General features: G+C 49.3%; 4 protein-coding genes across 4 annotated transcripts; all 4 read right to left on the bottom strand.

Moving 5' to 3' along the window:
- Nucleotides 1-5,073: 5,073 nt before the first annotated feature.
- B0J16DRAFT_22979 (chromatin remodelling complex Rsc7/Swp82 subunit-domain-containing protein) lies at nt 5,074-6,975 on the bottom strand. Its single transcript, XM_046123028.1, has 2 exons — nt 5,789-6,975; nt 5,074-5,719 (listed from the first exon to the last, which is right to left on the bottom strand). The coding sequence occupies exons 1-2, from the start codon at nt 6,883-6,885 to the stop codon at nt 5,239-5,241; spliced, it is 1,578 nt and encodes a 525-aa protein (XP_045989228.1). The 5' UTR covers nt 6,886-6,975; the 3' UTR covers nt 5,074-5,238.
- A 769-nt stretch (nt 6,976-7,744) lies between these two features.
- On the bottom strand, nt 7,745-14,848 carry B0J16DRAFT_296621 (uncharacterized protein). The gene is made up of 2 exons (XM_046124443.1): nt 8,317-14,848; nt 7,745-8,256 (listed from the first exon to the last, which is right to left on the bottom strand). The coding sequence occupies exons 1-2, from the start codon at nt 14,529-14,531 to the stop codon at nt 7,989-7,991; spliced, it is 6,483 nt and encodes a 2,160-aa protein (XP_045989227.1). The 5' UTR covers nt 14,532-14,848; the 3' UTR covers nt 7,745-7,988.
- B0J16DRAFT_328563 (cytochrome b-c1 complex subunit 9) lies at nt 14,844-15,827 on the bottom strand. The gene is made up of 5 exons (XM_046126241.1): nt 15,716-15,827; nt 15,628-15,650; nt 15,497-15,562; nt 15,394-15,442; nt 14,844-15,339 (listed from the first exon to the last, which is right to left on the bottom strand). The coding sequence occupies exons 1-5, from the start codon at nt 15,716-15,718 to the stop codon at nt 15,280-15,282; spliced, it is 201 nt and encodes a 66-aa protein (XP_045989226.1). The 5' UTR covers nt 15,719-15,827; the 3' UTR covers nt 14,844-15,279.
- Nucleotides 15,828-15,977: 150 nt separating this feature from the next.
- On the bottom strand, nt 15,978-19,996 carry B0J16DRAFT_296619 (uncharacterized protein; the record flags this gene model as incomplete). Its single annotated transcript, XM_046124442.1, has 5 exons — nt 15,978-16,756; nt 16,810-17,198; nt 17,252-17,321; nt 17,373-19,271; nt 19,329-19,996. 5 exons carry the CDS (start codon nt 19,994-19,996, stop codon nt 16,246-16,248), a joined length of 3,537 nt encoding a protein of 1,178 aa, XP_045989225.1. The 3' UTR covers nt 15,978-16,245.
- Between the last annotated feature and the right edge of the window lie 761 nt (nt 19,997-20,757).

The following is a 20,757-nucleotide window of genomic DNA, read 5'->3' as shown; positions in this document are numbered from 1 at the left end:
CAATGGTGCCAGGCCAATCGTTGTTGCCGCGTTTTAGCCATCATGAAAGAGCCAAGGGGTCGCAGGCAAGCGTGGCAGGTTAGTAGTTAGTGCTTGGGGTGCACTTGCCACGCTTGGGGTGGTTGGATTGCATTGGAGACGTCACTAGCATGGAAGTCGCTACCAGCCTTGTACTTTTCTTATTCTCATGTGCTCCTCCCGTGTCCTTCTCTTGCTTCTGCTTCATGCCTGTGGCTTAAACCGTCACTCGCAGCAGGAGCAGGAGCAGGCGTAGTACAGTACAGTAAGGCAAAGAAGCGCCAGAAATTTCTGAGTGGCCACTCACTGATCGGTTGCATGTGCCTTCCCTTCCCATTCGTCGGTATCTCTTCCAGATGGAAGGATGTCCTCCTCCCTGTGCTGTACGAAAAAAAGCGACTATCGTCATCACCAGCTTCATCTTCCCTTTGTCATGCCGATCAGAGCCAAATTTGGCGTTCTCTTACTTTGCTCATACGCAGTCAAGGCAGTCTAACGTCCCGGAGATAGGTACATATGTACATTGGATGTTTGCTTTCCACAAGGCGCAGCAATATCCATCCGCATTACACATGGACTGTACCTTATCTTACTCGGTACTTATTATGAGACGCTTCGGGTCCTGTGTTTTATTACTTTGCTCAAATGAAAATGCAATGAGATGACACTATGGATCAACAGAAGCAATAGAAGCATCATCATCAACAACAATATCAACAACAGTCAACAAAAACAAAGCGAGAGAGAGCATGAAACGTCTTGTTTCACTGTATACGTCGGCCATACATACACAAGGTACCTCCTGGGTGTTGTTGACTTGTTCAGGCTGTCGGATAGTGATATCTGATTGGATGGTTCCTGTAGCAAGTTCAGGACGGTCCACTCTCTCTCTTTCGTTGTAGGTTGAGGTGTGCTTCCAGAAACCATTTGACTCACTTCCCAAAGTTCACAGACTCTTTCCCAAGAGAATGACCCCGGAGCTCAGGTACGAAAATACCGCTATCTGCAGGGATTCCCTTCGTGGTCGATCACAAGAACTCACTGTTCTCGGAGCCACTAACATGCAAGTCAGGAGCTGTCCAGCAAGTCAGTGGGCCAAGCCTCTTTTTTTCTTTCTTTTTTTTCTTTTTCTCTTTCTTCTCACCCGTTGCACATCAGCCTTTTGAGAATAGCCGATCTCGAAAACTCCAAGCCTAAGCCATTGTGGGACGTGTTTCGATGCAATGTGGTGCCAGTCGTGCTCACAGAAAATTGAGAGCCGACATTCGATCTGTTTCCTGATCGACCTAAGTCAAATATCATCTTGAAACTATAGCAGACATTTACAGTTTACTCATTTTCAATACTTCATGTTTGAAGATAATTACTACACAGCTCATAACAAATCATATGGACCAGGATCCTATATGTCTACCTCTACACGTATAACCATATTCAATTGCAAACTCCAATCGCTCACAGGTCCATTTCTTGTCCTTGATAGCACACCAGAACATGTATCAGCTTTGGGCCGAATGGACTTTCTAGCCCAGGAATGCGGAGGGAAATGCCTCAGATCCACCAGCAACGCCGTGTCAATCAAGCGCAGTGCAGTGCACAGAAGCCCCTTTCTGTCACGCCGCCTGGATCTAGCCTACCAGCACATCGACGACTTGTTCGACAGCTGCACTCGAGTGGGTGCATGGTGATGGAGGAGACGTACGTAACATGCTCCATCTCCATCTTCTTCTCACCAAGCTGTTCACCGCTGTTATCCTCAGCCAATGCCACGACCTGAGTACCCCAAGCCCTGTTCTGGGAGATTTGGATCCACCGACCAGGGCAGCAACCGCTGCAACGCAGACGAGCCAATACGTAGCGCCGTTCCCCAGGAAATTAGCTACTGTAGCTGGTCAGTCAGTTTGAGCCGTCTTTGGTCAGGTTACCAAGTGAGCTCAGTGGCTTGAAGTGATGAGACGAAACATGTGGTCAATGAAGTTGATGAATGTGTTTCCCATTGTGCTCTTTGACACCTAATTTTCAGCATTTCGGTTTTGGAGCAAACTCCGACCTGAATGATGGAAAAGAAAGAGAATACAGTGAACAGTATGTTGGGTTGATTAGCCGCTGCTTTCCATCTACCTGGCAGTGGTTCTCTTACTATTCCTGTCAAGTTTCTCTCAACGCCAGCATTTATCAAGGATTTTATTGATCTGGTCATGCTGTCGACAACCACGAAACGCAACGGGCTTAGTCACTTGCTCGTTGCCATGTCCTGGTTCACAAATTAGGGCCATCAAATTGGCGACCCTTCATTTCAGGGTCTTCAAGGCGCACTTGTGCTTGGGTTTGCATTGGGTCTTTGCTCATCTAGTGTCAATGGGGAGGGCAAGGTAGGACACGATGTTCCGAACCGTTGACGCGACTATTATGAGAATCAGAATCAATGAATGGTTTCTGTTCAACGATTCCCAGCACTGAGGTATCGATCAAATCAGATAGGAGTGGAACACGTTGAGCAGGGACCAACGCAGCCGCGCTGATTAACGTGCATATCCACTCTGAGCTCGGAGCTAATCGTGATGGATTTGGTCCCTTGCGAGTCTGTAAAGTCCATAACCCTAGTACTAATAGGGTATGATGCATTGAATAGACTAGACACGACATTCTAGATTTCTCAGGGTCTTGGTTCGTCGATTCGGTGGTCCCTCTAGTCGTCTCGAGATGTACGGTTCAGCAACAAGGTCATCAATACTCTCTATGTTCAATAAGACCGACGAGATGGCTGGGTGATTGCTCAGGAAAGAACAACTAACAGATGAACATCACACCGCAACGGCGTTACTAATCTGACAGGGCATACTACTGTAAACACCAGCCCTTATTCGCTTCAATACCAACGGCTTATCCTTCTTATGGGTTCATCTAGCTTGGCCCTGCCGCTTAGGGCATGGACCAGTGGATTGGATCGCCGTTGCCGCCTTTTGACCGCAACGAACACCATGTTCACTCGCGTGACAGTCGCTTTTGTTTCTTGTTGCCGCGCAAACTATGTGGAATATGACCCCTCATCCTCTAAGCGCTTTGGCCTTTGAGCATTGGGCGGTGTTGTGCAGCGTGCAGAAGAGGGAGGGATGGATGGATCTTGAACGGATCCTTGTGCGCCTCGAGTTTGGCGTCTGAAGATGGTTTTTTAGTCTGGTCACTACGTGCTGTACATACAGTAAGCAGCAAGTGCATGCACATGCATGACCATCTGAGAGTGAGAGGAGAGGCCACTGACTTCTGGGCCGCTTTGCTGTCGAACTCATCTGCTCGTTTGGAGTGCGTATGGCGGGTATTCTGGCATGTCAGCTGGCCTCAACTTCTGCCGACAACACCAACGATGCTGTTATGGTAACCTTTTGTAACAGACATGACTCCCAGTGTAGCGGTGTGAGCTGCATAACAATGAGACACATGTTGATGGCCATATGTCTTTGGATAGAGTCGCGATGCTATTTACCAACAGCATGGGAGGGTTGGATGCTTGTGACTGATACTACCCTATATCAACGCCTACTCGATGGACAGCTTAACAATGCGTCGTGGTCATTGGGAGGCGATATCCATGTGGCCAATGTGAATTGAATGTCTGACAGCAAGGGATCTAGTTTGACACCATCACCAACAGCGGGCATATTCGGTTCCGTTCCCCGGAGACGGAACTATCGTGATGATCGAATCACGCACATGTGAATGGAGGCGAGTGTAAGAAACCACCTACAGGTTGTTGCCTGGGCCTGGCTGCTACGGTACTGTACAGGAGTCCGTACACGAAGCGCAGATCTATCTCATGGTTTTCGTCCAATGTCATCACCATGCAATATACCAGCCATTAATTGATTGTTATAATCCACAACGACATATCAAGTCCGCCGCTGGAGGATACCTACGTCAACCACCAAGGGATCAACACAGAGGCATTTGCAACAAATTTACACAACTGCAGTAGACTACTGTACTGATCTTTCGTCATATGTGGGCAGATTTTCCTTTAATGGTACCGGATGCTTATACAGGATTTTGGTATGACACAAGACAGTGTCCTAGATCGACACGAATAGAACTATTTTGTCATCAACGGCCTCAAGGCAGAACCTGTCCTGCGTCACAAGTGTGCACCAAGACAAGTTAGGGGCGACGATCGAGACCCTGATTCTTTTCTTGTCTCTCTCGGCTGAACTCATCCCTCTACCGCAAGTTGCCACCGGCTGTCCAATACCACCTCATCGCAGCCATCGCAGTTGTATCACTGGACTCGTGTGGGGAAGCCAGTCAGAATGAATGACATGGCAGAATCGAGAGGAAGAGGGAGAAAAAGGCACTTCAAGCGAGAGTGGGGGTTAACGCCGAGAGACATGGACTTGGTGGTTGGTGATGAAATCCACTCTATCGCTAACTTAGAGAAGCGTCATTATTAGACTACCTATCATAGACCCTGCAAAAGAAGAAGAGGATGAGAAGAAAAAAAAGTCAAAAAGGCTAGAGGCCAAAACGGGCCATCTTGAAGATGGGGACGGAAGAGAGAGAAAAAAAAAAAAAAAAAAAGCCTCCGTCTTAAGTTCTTCTTTAGGCCCGCTCTCGTGTGCCAAGGAGCCGCAACGCTGCAGGAAGAATAGGCCGAGGCCGGCAAAGAAGCGAAGCGAAGCGTCAAGCCGTCGGCGGCTGGAACAGAGCACGATGGCTTTCCCCTTGTTCTTCGTTTTGTTTCCTCCTCAGCTACTGATACTACTAATGCAAGTTATCGTAAAGTATCGTGAAGCTTCGCCCAGCCTCACAAAGCAAAATTTAGAAAACAACCGAGGACGTCACGTCGAGAACAACTCAAGCATGATATTGGGAGTCTTGGACGTATTCAAGTCAGAGTAGTCAAGCCAATCACACAATTGGCAAGTAGTTCTGCCACTGCACATGTTAAGGCTCTATGATTGGAATCATGTATTACAACTCTCAATACTCAACTGATGCCACGAGACTGCAGCTTGAACAAAAAATTACACCGAGTGTTCGACCCTGACACCCAACGCCCATGTTGCTTCCCTCTTCCAATGCCAGCCAGGTGTACCAACTCTATCCTGCTTCGTCAAAAAGTGAAAACAATGCCCCGTTCGACGTTCATAGCATTGCAACAACAGCCGTAATGCTGATGTATAAACGCCAAGATGATTCAATATCGTCAACAGTATATATATCCCGAAACTATGTCATGCTGTAAGGTACAATTGCCTTGTCTATGACAGGCTGCCGGCGCGACATCTTTTCACTCTCGGGACCCCATTGTGACCGATATGATGCCTCCTTCTCTGCGGCGCTGTCAAACGCTGCACGGCACTCTGGGGGCAGGAGGTCTTTGATATCGTCCGAAACTGCACTTAGTCCTTGGAACGAAGCAAGGAAGTCGGCCGAGTTCGCTGTGCCGTCCACGCCCGATGCTGAGATGACACCTGCCGATGATGTTTCAAAGTAGGTGTCGGCAACGAAGAAATTGCGCGCCATCTTGGCCGGAACAGGAGGGAACATGGAGCTGTCTGCGGTGGCCTCCTCGTCCTCTGGAGCGACTTGCTCAATGCGTGCTCGCGTTGGCTGCATTGTGACTGGGTACTGCATGACATTGGTATGAATGTCGTACACGCCAGCGTTGTTTAGTTTTCGAATAGCATTGATACCGGCATTAAATGTGCTAAAGGATTGGTTGTTAGCAACACGGGAAGTCTTGAGTACTGCATATTATCAGAGGATAATTGCTTACCTGGCTTCACGGGCGTGCTCCAGCATCCAGTTCATGTCATTGACATTTACCTTACGCTTCTTGGATTCAATTTTGCCATTAGGAACCGGCACTGAAGGTGCATTTGTGTGGTACACGGCACTGGCACCGTGCCACGCAACGTACTGGTTCTTGTTGTACGGCTCTCCTACGACAAAGTGGTCATTCGGGTCTGCGATCTCGCCCTCGACAGCACCTTCGGCGCGGGCCAAGGCGACGTTATAGTCATCATTGATGCGCTTTCCACCAACAATGATTCGCGCACCAAACTCTCGAAAAACCGATCGTGCTGTGACGATACCTATCGATCGGCCCTTGTACGAGTGGGGGATGATATCCCGCTCGATCATGTCCCGCTTCTCGTCGTCGTCGACAATAATCTTGTAAAGCTTTTTGTGCTTGGTAAAAAACAGATAACTGTCCCTGAACCCAACACATCTGGCCGGTTCTGTCGAAAGCATGTAAAGCCTATCTCCGCGGCCCATGACTGTGAATGTTCGGCAGCGATATTCGCGTCCGCCCTGCAAATTGCCCAGCTTGTCGACCTTGGTCTCGCCTTCTGGATCCTCTGGCAACACGCATTCGTCGTTTGCGATCTCGGCAATGGTCCCTTCGCCGTCAATGACTTGCTCGGCCTTTGGCATAGACATGCCTCCTTTGCGACCGCCTCTCCCCCGCCAACCACCTCTGCCGCGACGTCGTGGTGTGTTGGCTTCATCGGCAGGAACTGAAATCATGTTGTCCCAGTCCGGGGGTCGGTTCTTGGGTGGACGACCGAGTCGCTTTCTGCGAACCATGGGCTGGGGAGGTGGCGTGGGCTCCTTAACAGACTCATCATCCTTCTCAGCAGCGTCGGCATCGGGGTCGGCGGCATCGTCTTCGTCCCCTGATTCCTCTTTTGGTTGGTGGTCCTCGTCCTTCTCATCGTCGGGATCCGGCACCTGCTGTCGCTTTGAACCTTGGGCGCTCGGAGAGGCATCAGGCATGGGCTCGTCTTCTAGGTCGGCAAAGGATTTTGGGGTGCTCTCTGATTTAGAACTTCGCGTCAGTCTCAAGCGAATCTTGCCTCGGGGCGCCATGGCAACGATGTGCGATTTTGTTTACGCGCAAAGGCGCAAAACAGTACAGAAGAAAAATAAATCAAAATTGAAGAGACAGAAATAAAAAGATCAAATGCGCCAGAGGAAAAAAAAAAGTATTTGTTGAGGTGCAATTTGTTTGCTGTATCTTTGGTTTGGGAGGTTTGTACAAAAAGTTTAGATGGGAGAGCTCGAACTCACTCACCAAGAGCAGCCGCAGCCCGCTTGGCGGCAGCGCGACCTGAACGTCTGCCTGCCATTTTTGATGGTGCTCTGGGAGCAAGGCAAGGCAAGTGGAGGCGTCCCCCCGATGGAAATTGCGATTGAGAGGCAAGTAGTTTCAGTTATTAGGTATCACAAAAAATAGGCAAGTCCCTACGATACAATACAAACAAAGAAGGGGGTGGGAGAGGGAAATGGTTGAAAGACAAGGTAAGTGAAGGGGAGGGGGTTTAAAGAAGGAAAGAACCGTTGCTTCTCCTGCACTGCGTGCTTTCCTTGTCATGGTTCATATTCAATCCAAAGAGGCTTGAGTGCAGTTGAGCCACGGTAGACGCGCCTGAGCGAGAGCAGGCGCGATATGATTGGCCAACTGGTAGTGTTCGTACCGTCCCTCATCTATATGAACACTGTATAACTCACACTGTACATCATCAAAGAACAACATAGAGTGAACAGCTTAACGGTGAGGATACTATCGTGAATTAGTATGGTATACACACAATAGACCATCCAGTACAGATCGAACCTATTCCGCAATAAAGACATCAAGTGGAACCATCTTTAGCGTTAGACATAGTGTAGGTATGCTCAACATGCGCTTCATTCGATATTCAAATCATGAACAACATTTACTTATACTTGTACAAATGTATACCCAGGTAGAATTTAATATGCCCAACATACCTAGTACGTATCAGACTTCTATAAGTTGAATGCTAGTAATAAAGGCCATGCCAAAAAAACACACATGCAACCAACACTTTCTCACCCTTCGCATCATATCATAGCCTATAACCCTTTCTACATCTCTGATCAGCGTGAAACCCATGGTCTAACACCAACAACTTTGCTTTCTTTATCCCAATAACTCCTTGCGTGTTTTATAAAGTATCCCATCCTCCATTATTGATCTCGGCCTCCAGCTTTCGACTGATCAAGCTCGGTACCCCGTGATTGAGCACCGTGTTTCGTATCATAGAGTCATATCGTTTCTGGTTGAGGAATAGCTGTCGCCCATGACGCAGCTGTGGATCCGTCTCTCCGTACTTGTCGATATATGGTGCTGGTGTAAAGGATCCTGAGAGTCGGAAGAGGTACACCACCGAGCACTTACGTACGTTGAGGAAGACACCGATGTTACGTTGGCACCTAGGCACTCGTTGTTAGTATCGTTTGACCTTCTAAGTTCGTCTAATTCCGAACACTTACTTCCGCATATGTTGTTGTGCGCCACCAATCTTGGTGTACTCTGTACGATCCGAGGAGTTGTCCGTCTTTTGGCAGCATGTGCCCTGACTGCACGATAGTTCTCCGCAGAAGAGACAAATGACAGGATCTGTAAGCTCTTTGCCTGTGGTGGGACACTTTCGCCGGGTGGCCTCTTCTATGAGGGCATCGTAGTTTTTCGGTAGCCCGATCAGTTCAAAGATTCCCGGATGGCTCATCATCGCTGAGAGGGGGATTTCGCTGTAGTCTCCAGGCCACATCACCTGATGCTTGACCCAGCCCGACACCAGTGCCGAAGTCGTCTGAGGCCAGCCACAGGAAGATGCGTTGTCCGTGATAGAAGCACACATCTCGTCGAACGTTGGCAGCTTGAGTGCCTCTGTGAGACGCTCTAGCTCATCAGCATCTGGGGTTGATGAGACGTGGCTGTTGAAATCTACACCGTACTTGACATATAGAAAGATGACGCATTTTCGCAGGAAAGTGAGAGCATATTTCTTCGAGAAGGTGTACCAACTCTCCAAAGTGTCGACGCCAGGCTGCTGGAACCCTCGATTTTCACCAAACTCCACACCTTCGGGGAACTGGGCAGCGTGGTACTCAAGACCAGTCTTTGTAACACCAAGAGCAAAGTCGGCAAAGTTGTTGATGGCTGGGTCTTGCGTTTGCCGGTTAGTGAGATTACCAACCCAGCTGGCAACGGGGATATTGCGACCCATGTGGTAAACGAGCTTAACAAGCTCTGCCAGGTAGCATAGGCGAAGGACATGCGAGATCTCGGCCTTTTGAAGCGGCACCAAGCCGTAAGAGCATTCCACCAAGAACAGGAACGAATCCATGCTCAGTAGCGGAGGATAAACGTCTAGCGGCCGACGAGCATAAGGAGTTCCGGTGCCAAAGTATCGGGACATGAACAATTGACAATGTTGCCTCTCGCTATCTTTCTTAAACTCTTCTTCGATCTTATTCTCGGCTCCGCCAGGTTGCGCCCCAATCGCGATATAGGACGAGACTGTTTCTGACAAGATTCTTAGGTGTGTCAAGATATGTTCGGGAATCTTTTCCAGAAGTGTCATGCCCGGTTGAGCCTCAATACCTCGCTGCTGGACCTCTATCGAGGAGATTGTAAAGCCCACAGACTTTACCAGTGTGTCACTGGCACACAGCTCACTGGCGTTGTCAACTTTAGCATCGATAGTATGGCTAGTGCGAAGAGCATTAACACGAAGCGTGTTTCGCAGTCGACGGTAGGCTGCCAACAGCTCCTTCATCAGTTGGTTACCATCCGTGTTGGTGGATGCTAGTTGAGGTTGCGCCGGTTCAGGGGTAATGGAGTCGGAAAAAGCGTAACTAACAGGGGTACCGACAGCTGACGAGTGGGATTCAGCATCATCCCTTCCCCAAGTGTTTTCGCTCGAAGCTTGGGCTGGGAGCAGAGACTCAACGAGGCTACCTGGGAGGCTTGGGGTAAACATATCAGGGACAGTTGGCTCATCCTCGCGTGCCTTGCTTCCACCAATCCAGTAAGCAGATCCCAGCTGCTTTTCGACAAAGTCGTCGAATGTGCCTTGCGATTGCAGATAGCCTGGATAAGATTCGTCTATGCCTTTCCAGATGATTGGCATAAATGCGTTTCCTAGAGCCTTGCACAAAGGACAGACAAACTCGTTGCGCTTAGTATCCTCGGGATGATGCCTGGCAATTTGGTGCGTATGGCGCCTAACGGTTGCTTCATAGTAGACTTCAAAGCAGCGGTAATGCATCATATGGCCGCAGCCACTTGCTACAGGACCTGATCGGCACACATTGGAAGGGAATCCTTTACCAATTGTTTGTCGTTCCGCAAGGAAAGTCTCACCCTGAGCGTTGATCTTTTCAACCATTTTTCTGTTTTCGTGGGCGATACCGAACGGTCGTACGTCTTCAGCCGATCGATCAAGACTGCAAGGGGTTTGTGATGCTTCTCGAACAAAATCGGGATCTTGAAAGTCCGTCTGTCGGAGAATCCGGCTTTCGTTAAAGTGAGCGAATGTTCCGTAAAGATGGCGATCGTCTGGCTCTTCCTGACACAGAATACATGTTCCCACAGGATACTTCCAGTTGTGTTTTCGATCCTCGGTTTGCTCTTCTTCCTCTTCTTCGTCCACATCTTCATCTATATCACTGCCCCAGTCGATTGAAGTTTGGTTCTCCAGGAAGCTCTTCTGCTGTTGTTGGAAGTGAGCCATGACCTTGGCTTGGCGGCTAAGGGCTGCTTTCTTTTTCCTTTCACGCTCCTCCTCAGCAGATGTGTTGGCCGGTGAGGCGGTGTTGATGCGGTCGACGGAGGCACCCAAGGTCATAAATGCAGACTCAAAGGCACGGGGACGCTTCTGGCGTAACCGTTTGAGCACGAGCGCAACTTTAGGATGAACCGCCTTGAACTCATCCTTGGTCGACATCATGTTGAGCAAGGACACAATGGTCCTCGTCTCCTTCTCAGGGACAGGCAAGAAGTTGCTGCGTCCATGCTTCGTAAGAGCGATATATGCGAATGATTTAGTGGAATCTTGGCTCATATCATCGTCGCTCGACTTGTCCTCAAGGATCGCAATGAGCATAAGATGCAAAACGACTTGGAGGAAGGTCTCCAGACGAGTAAAAGGAATTGAGGGAGTGAATTTGCCAGCCACCAGGGGATAGAGAAGTGAGTAGTAGATGATTTGGGAAAACATGCCTGTACTGGTGAAAGCGCCCAGCTCCTCGAACATGCCCGATGGGACTGGTCGGGCCTTGGGCTCGTACACAATTTCATCGACCGCTTTGCCCGTTCGCTTCGCCATCTTCTTTCGATAAGCCAGCTCAGACTCCTCGCGTTGGTTCTTATTGTAATGCGCGATGTAAGGGTCAATTTCCTCAATAAACTCGGGACGAAGCTCAAAAGTACCGACATCAGAAACACCCTCAGGTGGCTTGAAAGTAGCCATTTCATCTAGAACTCGGTGGAAATCCTCTTGCTCTTGGTATTTCTCCGGCAGCTTGTTACAAATCTCGTTGAACGACAGAGGCTTGAAACAAAGGACATGAATAATGTCACGGCGCATAGCCAAGAGTTTGGATTGGGCTTCATCCCCTGATGATATCAGAGATGTTCGATCACTGAGCAGAACAATGAGGAGATGAATCATGTCTTCAACAACATCAAGATGCTGTGCGTCGTCCTGTGCCTCTGACTTGAGTTCGAACAAACCCTTGACCCAACTCTCCATTCCGAAGCGGTCGATGACCGAGGCCAACACTCGGCTAGGATTACAAACCACCAGAGCAGTTTGGAGAAGGAAGATGTCCCGGTGGTGAGATACATCACGTTGACCAACACCTCGGTATGTACTGGCTTGGTGTCGCAGGCTGATACCATTGCGCACCCACATGTTGGCTTTGATCTGAGCAAGCCAGGCGCAAACGCGGAGAGGAAAATCGAAGGCTGCGATCAGATAGTCCTCTGCGGTGTAATTCTTGCGTGGCACTTGAGGGCGACCCATAAGTTTCGGCTTTGACTTGAGTTCTTGTTGGGTGAAGCTCAGCAAGTTTCGTACAGTGGACACAGGCAATGAGCGTCCGCACTCAATGAGCCAAGAGAGGGTATAGTGCAGAGCATGATGGAAACTGATCGCATCCTTTTCAACCACAAACTTGACAACATCAAAAGATGCGTCTTCGCCCTCAAATTCGAAATCGCTCAATGTCTTGAACTGTACTTCATCTTTGATTTCTCCTTGCTTGAAGCGATGTCGTTCGGCGCCGATGGAGTTGAGGATAACAGTCTTTGCCGTGAAGCGGATTGCATCTTGCAGGTAATGGAACTCATCAGGCGGGCAGTTACGGAACGCCTCGGCAAGGTTTCGAGCTTGAAGATTGATCTGTCTGGTCACAAGCGAAGCTGTGATCCAAGAATCGGCCTCATATTCCACGTGCTCGACGACGGCTCTCACGTTGGGTCCTATGCATTGATGGAGCTTGACAAGATCGAGGAATTGCATGAGGTAGCGAGGTTCACATCTCACACGCTCCTGAACATGAGGAGCACCAAACAAATACTTAAGATCTTGGTAGAAATGGTACATTCGCCTGTTGGTGACAGATCCGCTCTCAAACCCAAGCACTGCATTGGGGGAAACCTCCCAGGGATGGCCAACCTGACGGGTTGTCAAGAAGGTGTAGAGGATCGCAAGTAAGCTGGTCATGAAATTGCCACGCTCGACAACTTCTGCAGTGATTGATGGAGTTGTGAGCATCTGGAGAGAGAGATTGATTATGGAGTGATCTGGTTCCCGGTCTCCAACCAAGTAGAGCTGAGCTAGAATGGTGTAAAGACTGGCGAACCTGATCGCCAACACCCGCTTGAATTCAGGTATCGTTACGACTGTAGAAATGTACAAGGCGCGAAGGTCATTCCTGACCTTCTTCCACATTCGCAGATCGAATAGTAGAAGCCAGTCAAGGCGCACGCGACGGAAGACGTCCTCGGCTGGGGGAACGTTCTCGCGCTGCGCATAGACAGAGGGAACTTCGACCCAATATCTCCCTGGCCTGGGTTCCAGTTTCTCGGACTTACCGGGCGTTTTGGGAATATCAACGTTCGCCTTGGCGTAGATTGAAGGCGCGATCAAGGGTTCTGCTGTATCAGAGTCGGACGGTGTTGCTTCTCTATCTCTGGTCCTAGCTGGAGCTTCCGCCTGGGCCTGACTCTGAGACTGAGCTTGAGCAGCAGGTGGCGGTGGTGGCGGTGGGTATCCAGCCATTGTTGCTTCGTCTTCTTCCAAAGCTTGATCGTTGTCTCTCCAGTTCATACCCAGGTCTTCAACATCTGCCTCGGCCATGATAACGTCCATGACCCCGTCTTCGTCTCCTCCGGCCACCGAACTAGAGGGGGAATGCTGGCCCTGATCATCCATGTCTGCATCGACGTCGTCTTCATCCTCCTCATCATCATCGTCGTCGATTTCTATTTGCACACCGGCGCCGGCTCCCGCAGCAGCCTGCAATGCTAGGATAAACCTAGCATTCATACCGTCGAAGCGACGTCTAGTGTCCACAAGTTGGTCGTCCTCCTCTTCATCGTCGATCTGACCCAAGGTATGGGTCGCTTGACTGCCTTTACGCCAAGGTTTCATGACTTCCTCGCAAACGGTTCGTCGAAGAATACTGTGGTCATGACCAACGGAGCAGCCAGAGATGTCGCTTAACCACTCGACGAGCGCGCCGCACATTTGTTCGCGGAATGTGTCTCTTGCAGATCGAATCGTAACCGTGACTCTGATAGCCTCCATGATTGTTGCCATTTCCAAAAGACGGGGGACATCAGGCAGGTATGTGAGTATACTTCGTCCGATGGCATCCGTTTCCCAAGCGTTCTCGGCTGCCAGCTTTCGACTCTTCCTACAAGCACGAGCGACCTGATCTTGTACTTCCTGAACAGTATGCTTCTCATCGTTCCATAGAATAAGTGCGAATTCGTTACAAGGTTCAGCTTCAGGGCCATAGTATTTCGACAAGAGGCGGGAGGACTGTTCGTCTTCAAGAATCGAATCCTGCGTTTTGGTCTGCCGCAGCTGCTCTGGTGAGCATGAGATGACATCGCAGATATAATCAAAGACACGGCCGATAGTCATCTGCAAATTCGTTACAAGGTCCTCAGGCAGACCGGCTGCCTCTTTCCCTTTGCCCTTATCCGTACCTCCCTGGACGTGGGAATGGATGGTACAGAACAGAGGTGTCCGCCATGCTTCATCATCTCCACAATCGCAGCAACCGCTATTTCCTACTGATATGTGGATTCGAACCATGTGTCCCGTGTGGTCGGTCGAGTCGAAACATCGTGCGCATAGACAGCATGTCTCGTCAGTGCCGCAGGTACGGCACATGTATGATGCCTCACCAGGCTTAAAAATATGCCCGCATCGCTTCCCCCGCGCTGCTTCAGTGTACTCGGCGCCTTCGACTGCGCCTTGAGAGTCGCTTAGTTTGAGGCTGTCTCCAGGTTTGCCATCCGGGAAAAGTAATCGCATATATTCGTTGCTACCGCCAGCAAGAGACCAGAACAGACTGGTTAGTAGTTCGCGCGAAGCGTCTTCGGTAAAGCGGTAGTTGAAGCGTGTGGGCAGCTCCGCCAAGAACTGGCAGAGCTGCTGCTCCTGCGTCGACATGGAATGGGACATTGTCACTCCAACCTCATTGTAGTATTCGTTGGATTAGATACAGATAAGGAGGAGGAGGTGAAAGAGCAGAGAGAAAAAAGAAAAGCAAAAACGTTGACTGCGGTGTCGGCGATGTCGTCAGGCAGGATGTTGATAGGCAATACTAAGGTGGGGGGTCCGCAAATATTGGAGAAGACTGGTGGAACAGCACGTTGCTGATAAAGACGTCAGCAACCTGAGAGCAAGACGGGAAAAAAGGCATGTATGCCTGGAACTATTTCAATAGCAAAGACAGAAAATCCAGGAGTCAGTGTCAAAATCGTGGTTGATAAAGCCAGATTGTAAAGGCATAAGGTTCCCCGGATTGATGACGAGTGATGTTTTAACTACTAAACCGGACTGTCCATTGCATCCTGAGGCTGAATTCAAGGTAGGTGTTGCCCCTCGGTCACTGCACCAGCAACGGATGGCCAAAAGCAGCTCTAGACGGCTAGCTAGGTATATTCAACTGAAGCAAATATGGAAGTGACTCATAAGCACCAGAAGGATTCACATTATACAGCCAACATGTGTTTCAGTAACAAATACAATAGGCGGAATTGCTGGCCTCGACCATCAAACTGTCTGGATCGGCGACCCAAAGAATATAGGGAAACGTTGTGTGTGAAATCCTGCCTCTAATTCTCTTCTAATTTGTACACGGCTAGTGGCACAGAGTCAATCCTTCGCCTCGCCCGTTGCTCGATAATCAATTCCCAGGTCGACTTGTTTATTCCTCGTCCTCATCGCCACCCTCGAGGAACTTGTGTCGGATGTCCTTCCATTGTCGCTGCGAACCTAATTAGTATCCAGAAGTATTAATCGGAAGAGTAGTCGAACGTACGCCTCGGTTGTGGTTGTCCCAGACCTTGTCCATGACGTTGTTGAAGCCGCTGTATCTCAATCAGTGCCCTGTTCCCGTTGGTCCGGAGTAGAGGAGGCCTTACATCTCCCAGGCGAAACCGGCAGAGAAGACGGTCGCGAGCATCAGGTAGTTGGTGGAGAAAAGGCTCCTGCAGATTCAATTCGTATTAGTCTCGAGGTTCGATATGTCGTCGTCGTTTTGGCCGTAACTTGCCTGTAGAGGGTGTTGGCGAGGGCCTAAATGAGTGCGCGATTAGCTACGGTGGTCGGCATGGAAGGTCCAGAGGTTATCGGCATCTTACCATTTTGATTTATGAGCGCAATTGAGCGTCTAGAGCACGGCTAAGAGTCGGTGGTGGACGTCTGCGACGGGCGATTGTGAGGCTTCGGTTGAAGGATGGGGAGGTTCTAGAGATTGTCAGGCCAGGAAATTCGCGAAGTTCCGGGGACATCTTTACCTCGTCTATGATTGGTTAGCTGAGCCAGATATCCCGAGTCCCACTTTAATCCCATGAAGCATCCTATCCTCCATGCCTCTAAACTAACAACTTGACTTTAACTATTATTTAAAACTTTGACAATTAAAATTATATGCTTCTTTCAACTCATGTGATATTTTCACTCTTGGAATTCCCAGGAATGCTCCTTGAGATGAATATACGATCTTCGAGCATTATTATTCACTTCATGCACTAATTCCCAAAGGTATACTTGACAGAGCTCTTTTGTATCACTGCACGTCGGCAAGAGGTTGTTCTCCTGAGACAACAACCAATTTCGTTTCACCCAAGGTTTTGACTGCTCTATTCTCTTCTTTGAAGATGTGCTTGAGTTAGGAATGACCCGGTTCAGCAACATGACCAACAACTACCCCTGACTTGTCTGGATTGTCGTTTCTTCCCTTCGTCTTTTCCTTAGTCTTCTCCTTGTATCCTCGCATTCTCTTCCTGAACCCAATATGCTGCTGTACACGTGGTCCACGAAGAGAACTCATGATACGGAGTGGTGGCCGCACGAATTCATCGTCTGAATCAAGCGATTTCTCAGCAGCGAAATCTTCTTCTGGGGGTGAGATCCATCTTCTGCGCAGGAAACCTGGGAGGCAGGCGGCAATCCACTCATCTGGACAGAGTCTGATAGCTGCACCCCAAGGAACAGATATTGCTCCAAGCCCAATCGACAATCCCCATTCCTTTCCGCTCAAACGGACAATCTCAAAAGCATCACTGCCCACGAATATGATAAGAACTTGGCCTCCTATCATTATGAGGTTAATGATAATGAAAAACATGTTGCGATGAAGACCTTCAAATATATTGAGCTTATTATCCAGGCGGCGGTTGCTAAAGTTCCAAGTTAGCAGGTGTCAACACGGTGCTAATATTCCAGGACGTACTTGATTTCGTTGAATATCTGTAGCCAGACAAATGTGTTGAAAACAAGAGTCTTCAGTTCTTTGGTGTCTTTCTCAGAGTTATCGTACCAGCCCAGAAGCTTCTTGCCACCGAAGTTCAGCACAAAGGTGATGGCGAGCTGGCATATAGCCTGGCCTATGATCATTTTGGCCATTCTCAAAGTGATGAGAGGAGCAGACTTCCGATCTGGCTTTCGATCGAGGACACTACGAGTAGGAGGATCTGTCGCAAGCGCGAGTGCTGCGAATGTGTCCATAATCAAATTAACCCAGAGAAGCTGAACAGCATTGAGGACAGACTCTTGTGTGCTGCTTGCGACGGCTGAGACAAACGTCAACACCACAGCTGTGATGTTGACAGTCAGCTGGAACTAGTTTCTATCAGTCAGTTCTGGCAAGGTGTTACTCGACATGGAAGCTTTACCTGGAGGAACTTCTTGACGGAATCATTAACAGCACGACCCCACATCAAACCCTTTACAATAGAAGCAAAGCTGAGGTTTGTTAGCCTTTCCGCCGTTAAGTCGCCATAGTTCTTTACCTACTTGTCATCGAGAAGGATAATCGACGATGCTTCCTTTGCCACTTCTGTTCCGGCAATGCCCATGGAAAATCCAATATCAGCCATCTTCAAAGCGGGAGCATCATTGGTTCCGTCGCCGGTAACAGCGACTGTCTCTCCAAGTTCTTTAAGAGTGCGAACAAGGATGCGTTTATCCTCGGGGCTTGAGCGAGCCAGAACCTGGAGGTATCTCACTTTCTCTTTGAGCTCTTGGGGTGGAAGTCTTCGGAAGTCCGGTCCCTCCATGGCAATGCCACCTTCATCAGGTCGAAAGATACCACATTCAGAAGCAATAGCGGAGGCAGTCTGAATGTTGTCGCCTGTAACCATTCTTACAACCACGCCAGCTCGACGGCAGTCTTCAAGAGCACTAATTACGGTAGGTCGCAGTGGGTCTTTGATACCGTAGATGCCGATCAGGGTCATGTCCTGATGCACGGTCTTGAAGTCTGCGTGTCGTGGATTGTCCTGAGAAGCCGCTCCCTCAGGTGGCCAGCATTCAAAATCTCGATACGAAGAACCGATAGTCCGAAGAGTCTGGCCTGCGTAGGAGCTGATAATTAAGTTGAACATGTTTCGATCAGCATCTGTCAAGGGGACCGGAGTCAAGCCCCCCTGGGACGAGTTTTCGAGAGTCTTGGTACAGTTGCCTAAAAGGATCTCAGAGGCACCCTTCACGTAGGCTCGATAGTTTCCGTTGGCTAGCTTTACTACGACAGCACTATACTTGTATTTGCTGTCAAAGGGAACGGTTTGTACAACCTCAGCAGTTGATCGAGCCTCTTGAACAGGGCCTGATCCGAGGTAATCTCGACAATATGTTAGCAAAGCGACCTCGGTTTTGGACCCGATGAATGTTTGCTGTCCCTCCTGGTTGCCTTCAAACGCAGTCGAGTTGAGGACATTGGACTGAACGAGGAGATCTTTGACCTCTTGACTCAATCCCTTCGCAAATTCTGTCTCCGAAACACTGGGCACGGTGATAGCATCCTGGTTGATCTTTATAGACTTATCCAAAGGCGCGTCAGTGCCACCGAAACTCGTAGCTTTTCCCAGAGTGGTGGCAACGACAGTCATTTTGTTCTGCGTAAGTGTTCCCGTCTTGTCGGAACAAACAGTCGTGGCATTTCCCATGGTTTCGCAGGCTTTGAGAATTCGGACAAGATTGTTGTCACGAAGCATCTTGACGGTCGCAAAGCTCAGTGCCAGTGTCACTGCCAAGGGCAGTCCTTCAGGGACAGCCACAACGACAACAGTGACAGAGACAATGAAGATTTTCATGAATTCCTGACCCTTTTCAGAAGGTGTGCCACGGTTGTTCGGAAGTTGGGCGCAGAACTTGATGAAGAGCACGATAAAGAGCAGTAACGCAGCGCCGGCACCGACCTTAGCAATCCAATCTGCCAGGACGTTGAGTTTCCTTTGCAGTGGCGTGTCTTCTTGCTCGGTACGAAGGGCCATCGAGATACGACCGTAACTGGAATTGACCCCCACGGCAGTGACAAGGAAGGTTCCATTGCCCTCGTTGACCTTGCTGCCAGAGATGATGAAGGGGTCAAGCTTCTCTACGTCCTTGGCATCTGGCTTTTGCATTGTATCAAAGACTTCGGCAGCTGGTGTTTTTCGCAGAAGATCAGACTCTCCAGTGGCTGAGGACTCATCACACTTGACAGAGCTGCCTTGTATAAAGATACCATCTACAGGTACGATGTCTCCAGTAGCGAGGTGCATAACATCACCAACCATCACATCGTTGATGGGTATTTCTTGAGACTTTCCGGAGCGAAGCACATTGACCATACGGTCATTGGTTTTCTTGGTGAGTCGGGTGAATTGTCTTTGCATATGCCAATCGTTGATTGTACCGACAAGCACAACAATGCTGCCCTATTAGTTTACTGGCGAACTGGAATTATTGGTATCCGGAGCATTGACTTACACAATAGCGACGATAATCGCCACACCTTCAACCCATTCAACCTTGGGTTCCCCTGGTTTATGCTCGCCACCAAAAGTTTGGTACAGGCCAAGAGCTAATGATATTGCAGCAGCAATAGTCAAGAGGATGAGTACTTTGTCGTTGTAGGTAGTCCAGGCAATTTCGAGTAAGGACTTGGTCTTCTTCTCAGGAAGTCGATTGTCTCTGAATATTTTCTTTCGGTCGCAGAAAGCGCCTGTAGGATTCGGGTCCTCGGGGGGAGGTATGTATACTGCCGCCTCGGTATTGCTCTCAGGGATGGTATCGCCAGCAGTGCCATATTTTGGTGTTCCCTCAGGCACAACATCGTGAAAGTCAACCTCGCCATTTAATGTCGATTCATCGACGCTGAGGCCAGCGCTGCGATCAGTCCTCAGGCCCTTTTCTATGCCGTTGATCCCTCCGAGAGCATAGAAGGCGTTAAGACTCTTGGGGTTGAATAGTTTCGAAAGTTGCCCCGGACTGAAAGCGAATTTGTTTCGTTCAACTCTGAACATGTCTTCAGTGCCTGGGTCTGGAGTCAAGGCATCCGAAGTGTCTAACAAGCTAGTCTTGCCTTTGGGGGCGGAATCCTCAGGGCCCAGGTTCGCCGTTGTCTTGGCCCCCGTTGATGGATCGGAGACAACCATCTTGGCGATGGTAACTAGTGTAAGGCTGACGATAAGTGTGCCGGAACGAAAGTTGAATACTGGTACTTGAAAGCTGCGACAGCCAAGAGGATAGTCTTTTTAAGTAACGGTACTCTCAGAGGCCTCCCTTGATGTTGTTTGGGAAGCTTGAAAGTCGTGGTTTATGCACGGAGGAAGGAGGTGGGATACGACCTGGACAAACAGGCACTCGCTAGCAGTAGCAGTAGGTACCTTGAGGTTGCACTTTCCGCAGTTGGGATCACAAGGGGATTTAAGGTGCCTGCCTTTCTAAGCGATGAGGTAGTGGGAATCCATAAAGATAATCGACCTCGTCTATGCAAGGAGATGAACATCTATTTGAATGCCACCTGGTTTCTCACCGTTGCCTCTTCCGTTCTTGAGGCGTTGCTTTGCAAATCAGGCAAGAGAATCTAGTCGCACTGGCACACAAACATATCCTTCTATACTGGAAACTATGGTCAGCTTAAGGCTTAGCTCGGCTGCTTGATCTATGAGTTGGTGTGCAGACAGGGCCAAAGCACATGTTCATTTTGTCCTATGCTGATAGAACCTGTGCGCCCCAGACAAAAGCTTGTACGTGGTAGGCAGATAATAGCCAGACCGCTTCACTTCAATAGCAGTGGCACATTTCCATGTTGCGCCCTTGATGTGAGTGTGAAAACTCGCCTATGCAGGGGCCGGTTATACGACCAGACGGTGATATGCAAACACACTTGTGTGAGACCAATGTAAGTCACTAA

This window comes from Fusarium flagelliforme, assembly GCF_020744385.1.
Source record: "Fusarium flagelliforme strain FIESC 12 MPI-CAGE-AA-0113 chromosome Unknown B0J16scaffold_1, whole genome shotgun sequence".
NCBI classification, from domain to species: Eukaryota; Fungi; Ascomycota; class Sordariomycetes; order Hypocreales; family Nectriaceae; genus Fusarium; species Fusarium flagelliforme.
Note: the sequence above shows the minus strand (reverse complement) of the source record. Positions and strands in the feature narration are given on the sequence as shown.

Excerpts from the sequence above, each read along its gene's own strand:
- B0J16DRAFT_22979 (XM_046123028.1), bottom strand. The coding sequence starts at position 6,885 with ATGGCGCCCCGAGGCAAGATTCGCTTGAGACTGACGCGAAGTTCTAAA. Across the intron at positions 5,720-5,788 it reads GAGCACGCCCGTGAAGCCAG|CACATTTAATGCCGGTATCA; the intron begins GTAAGCAATTAT and ends CCAATCCTTTAG.
- B0J16DRAFT_296621 (XM_046124443.1), bottom strand. The coding sequence starts at position 14,531 with ATGTCCCATTCCATGTCGACGCAGGAGCAGCAGCTCTGCCAGTTCTTG. Across the intron at positions 8,257-8,316 it reads GCACAACAACATATGCGGAA|GTGCCAACGTAACATCGGTG; the intron begins GTAAGTGTTCGG and ends ACGAGTGCCTAG.
- B0J16DRAFT_328563 (XM_046126241.1), bottom strand. Across the intron at positions 15,563-15,627 it reads CTCGCCAACACCCTCTACAG|GAGCCTTTTCTCCACCAACT; the intron begins GCAAGTTACGGC and ends TTGAATCTGCAG. Across the intron at positions 15,340-15,393 it reads GGGACAACCACAACCGAGGC|CGACAATGGAAGGACATCCG; the intron begins GTACGTTCGACT and ends TTAGGTTCGCAG.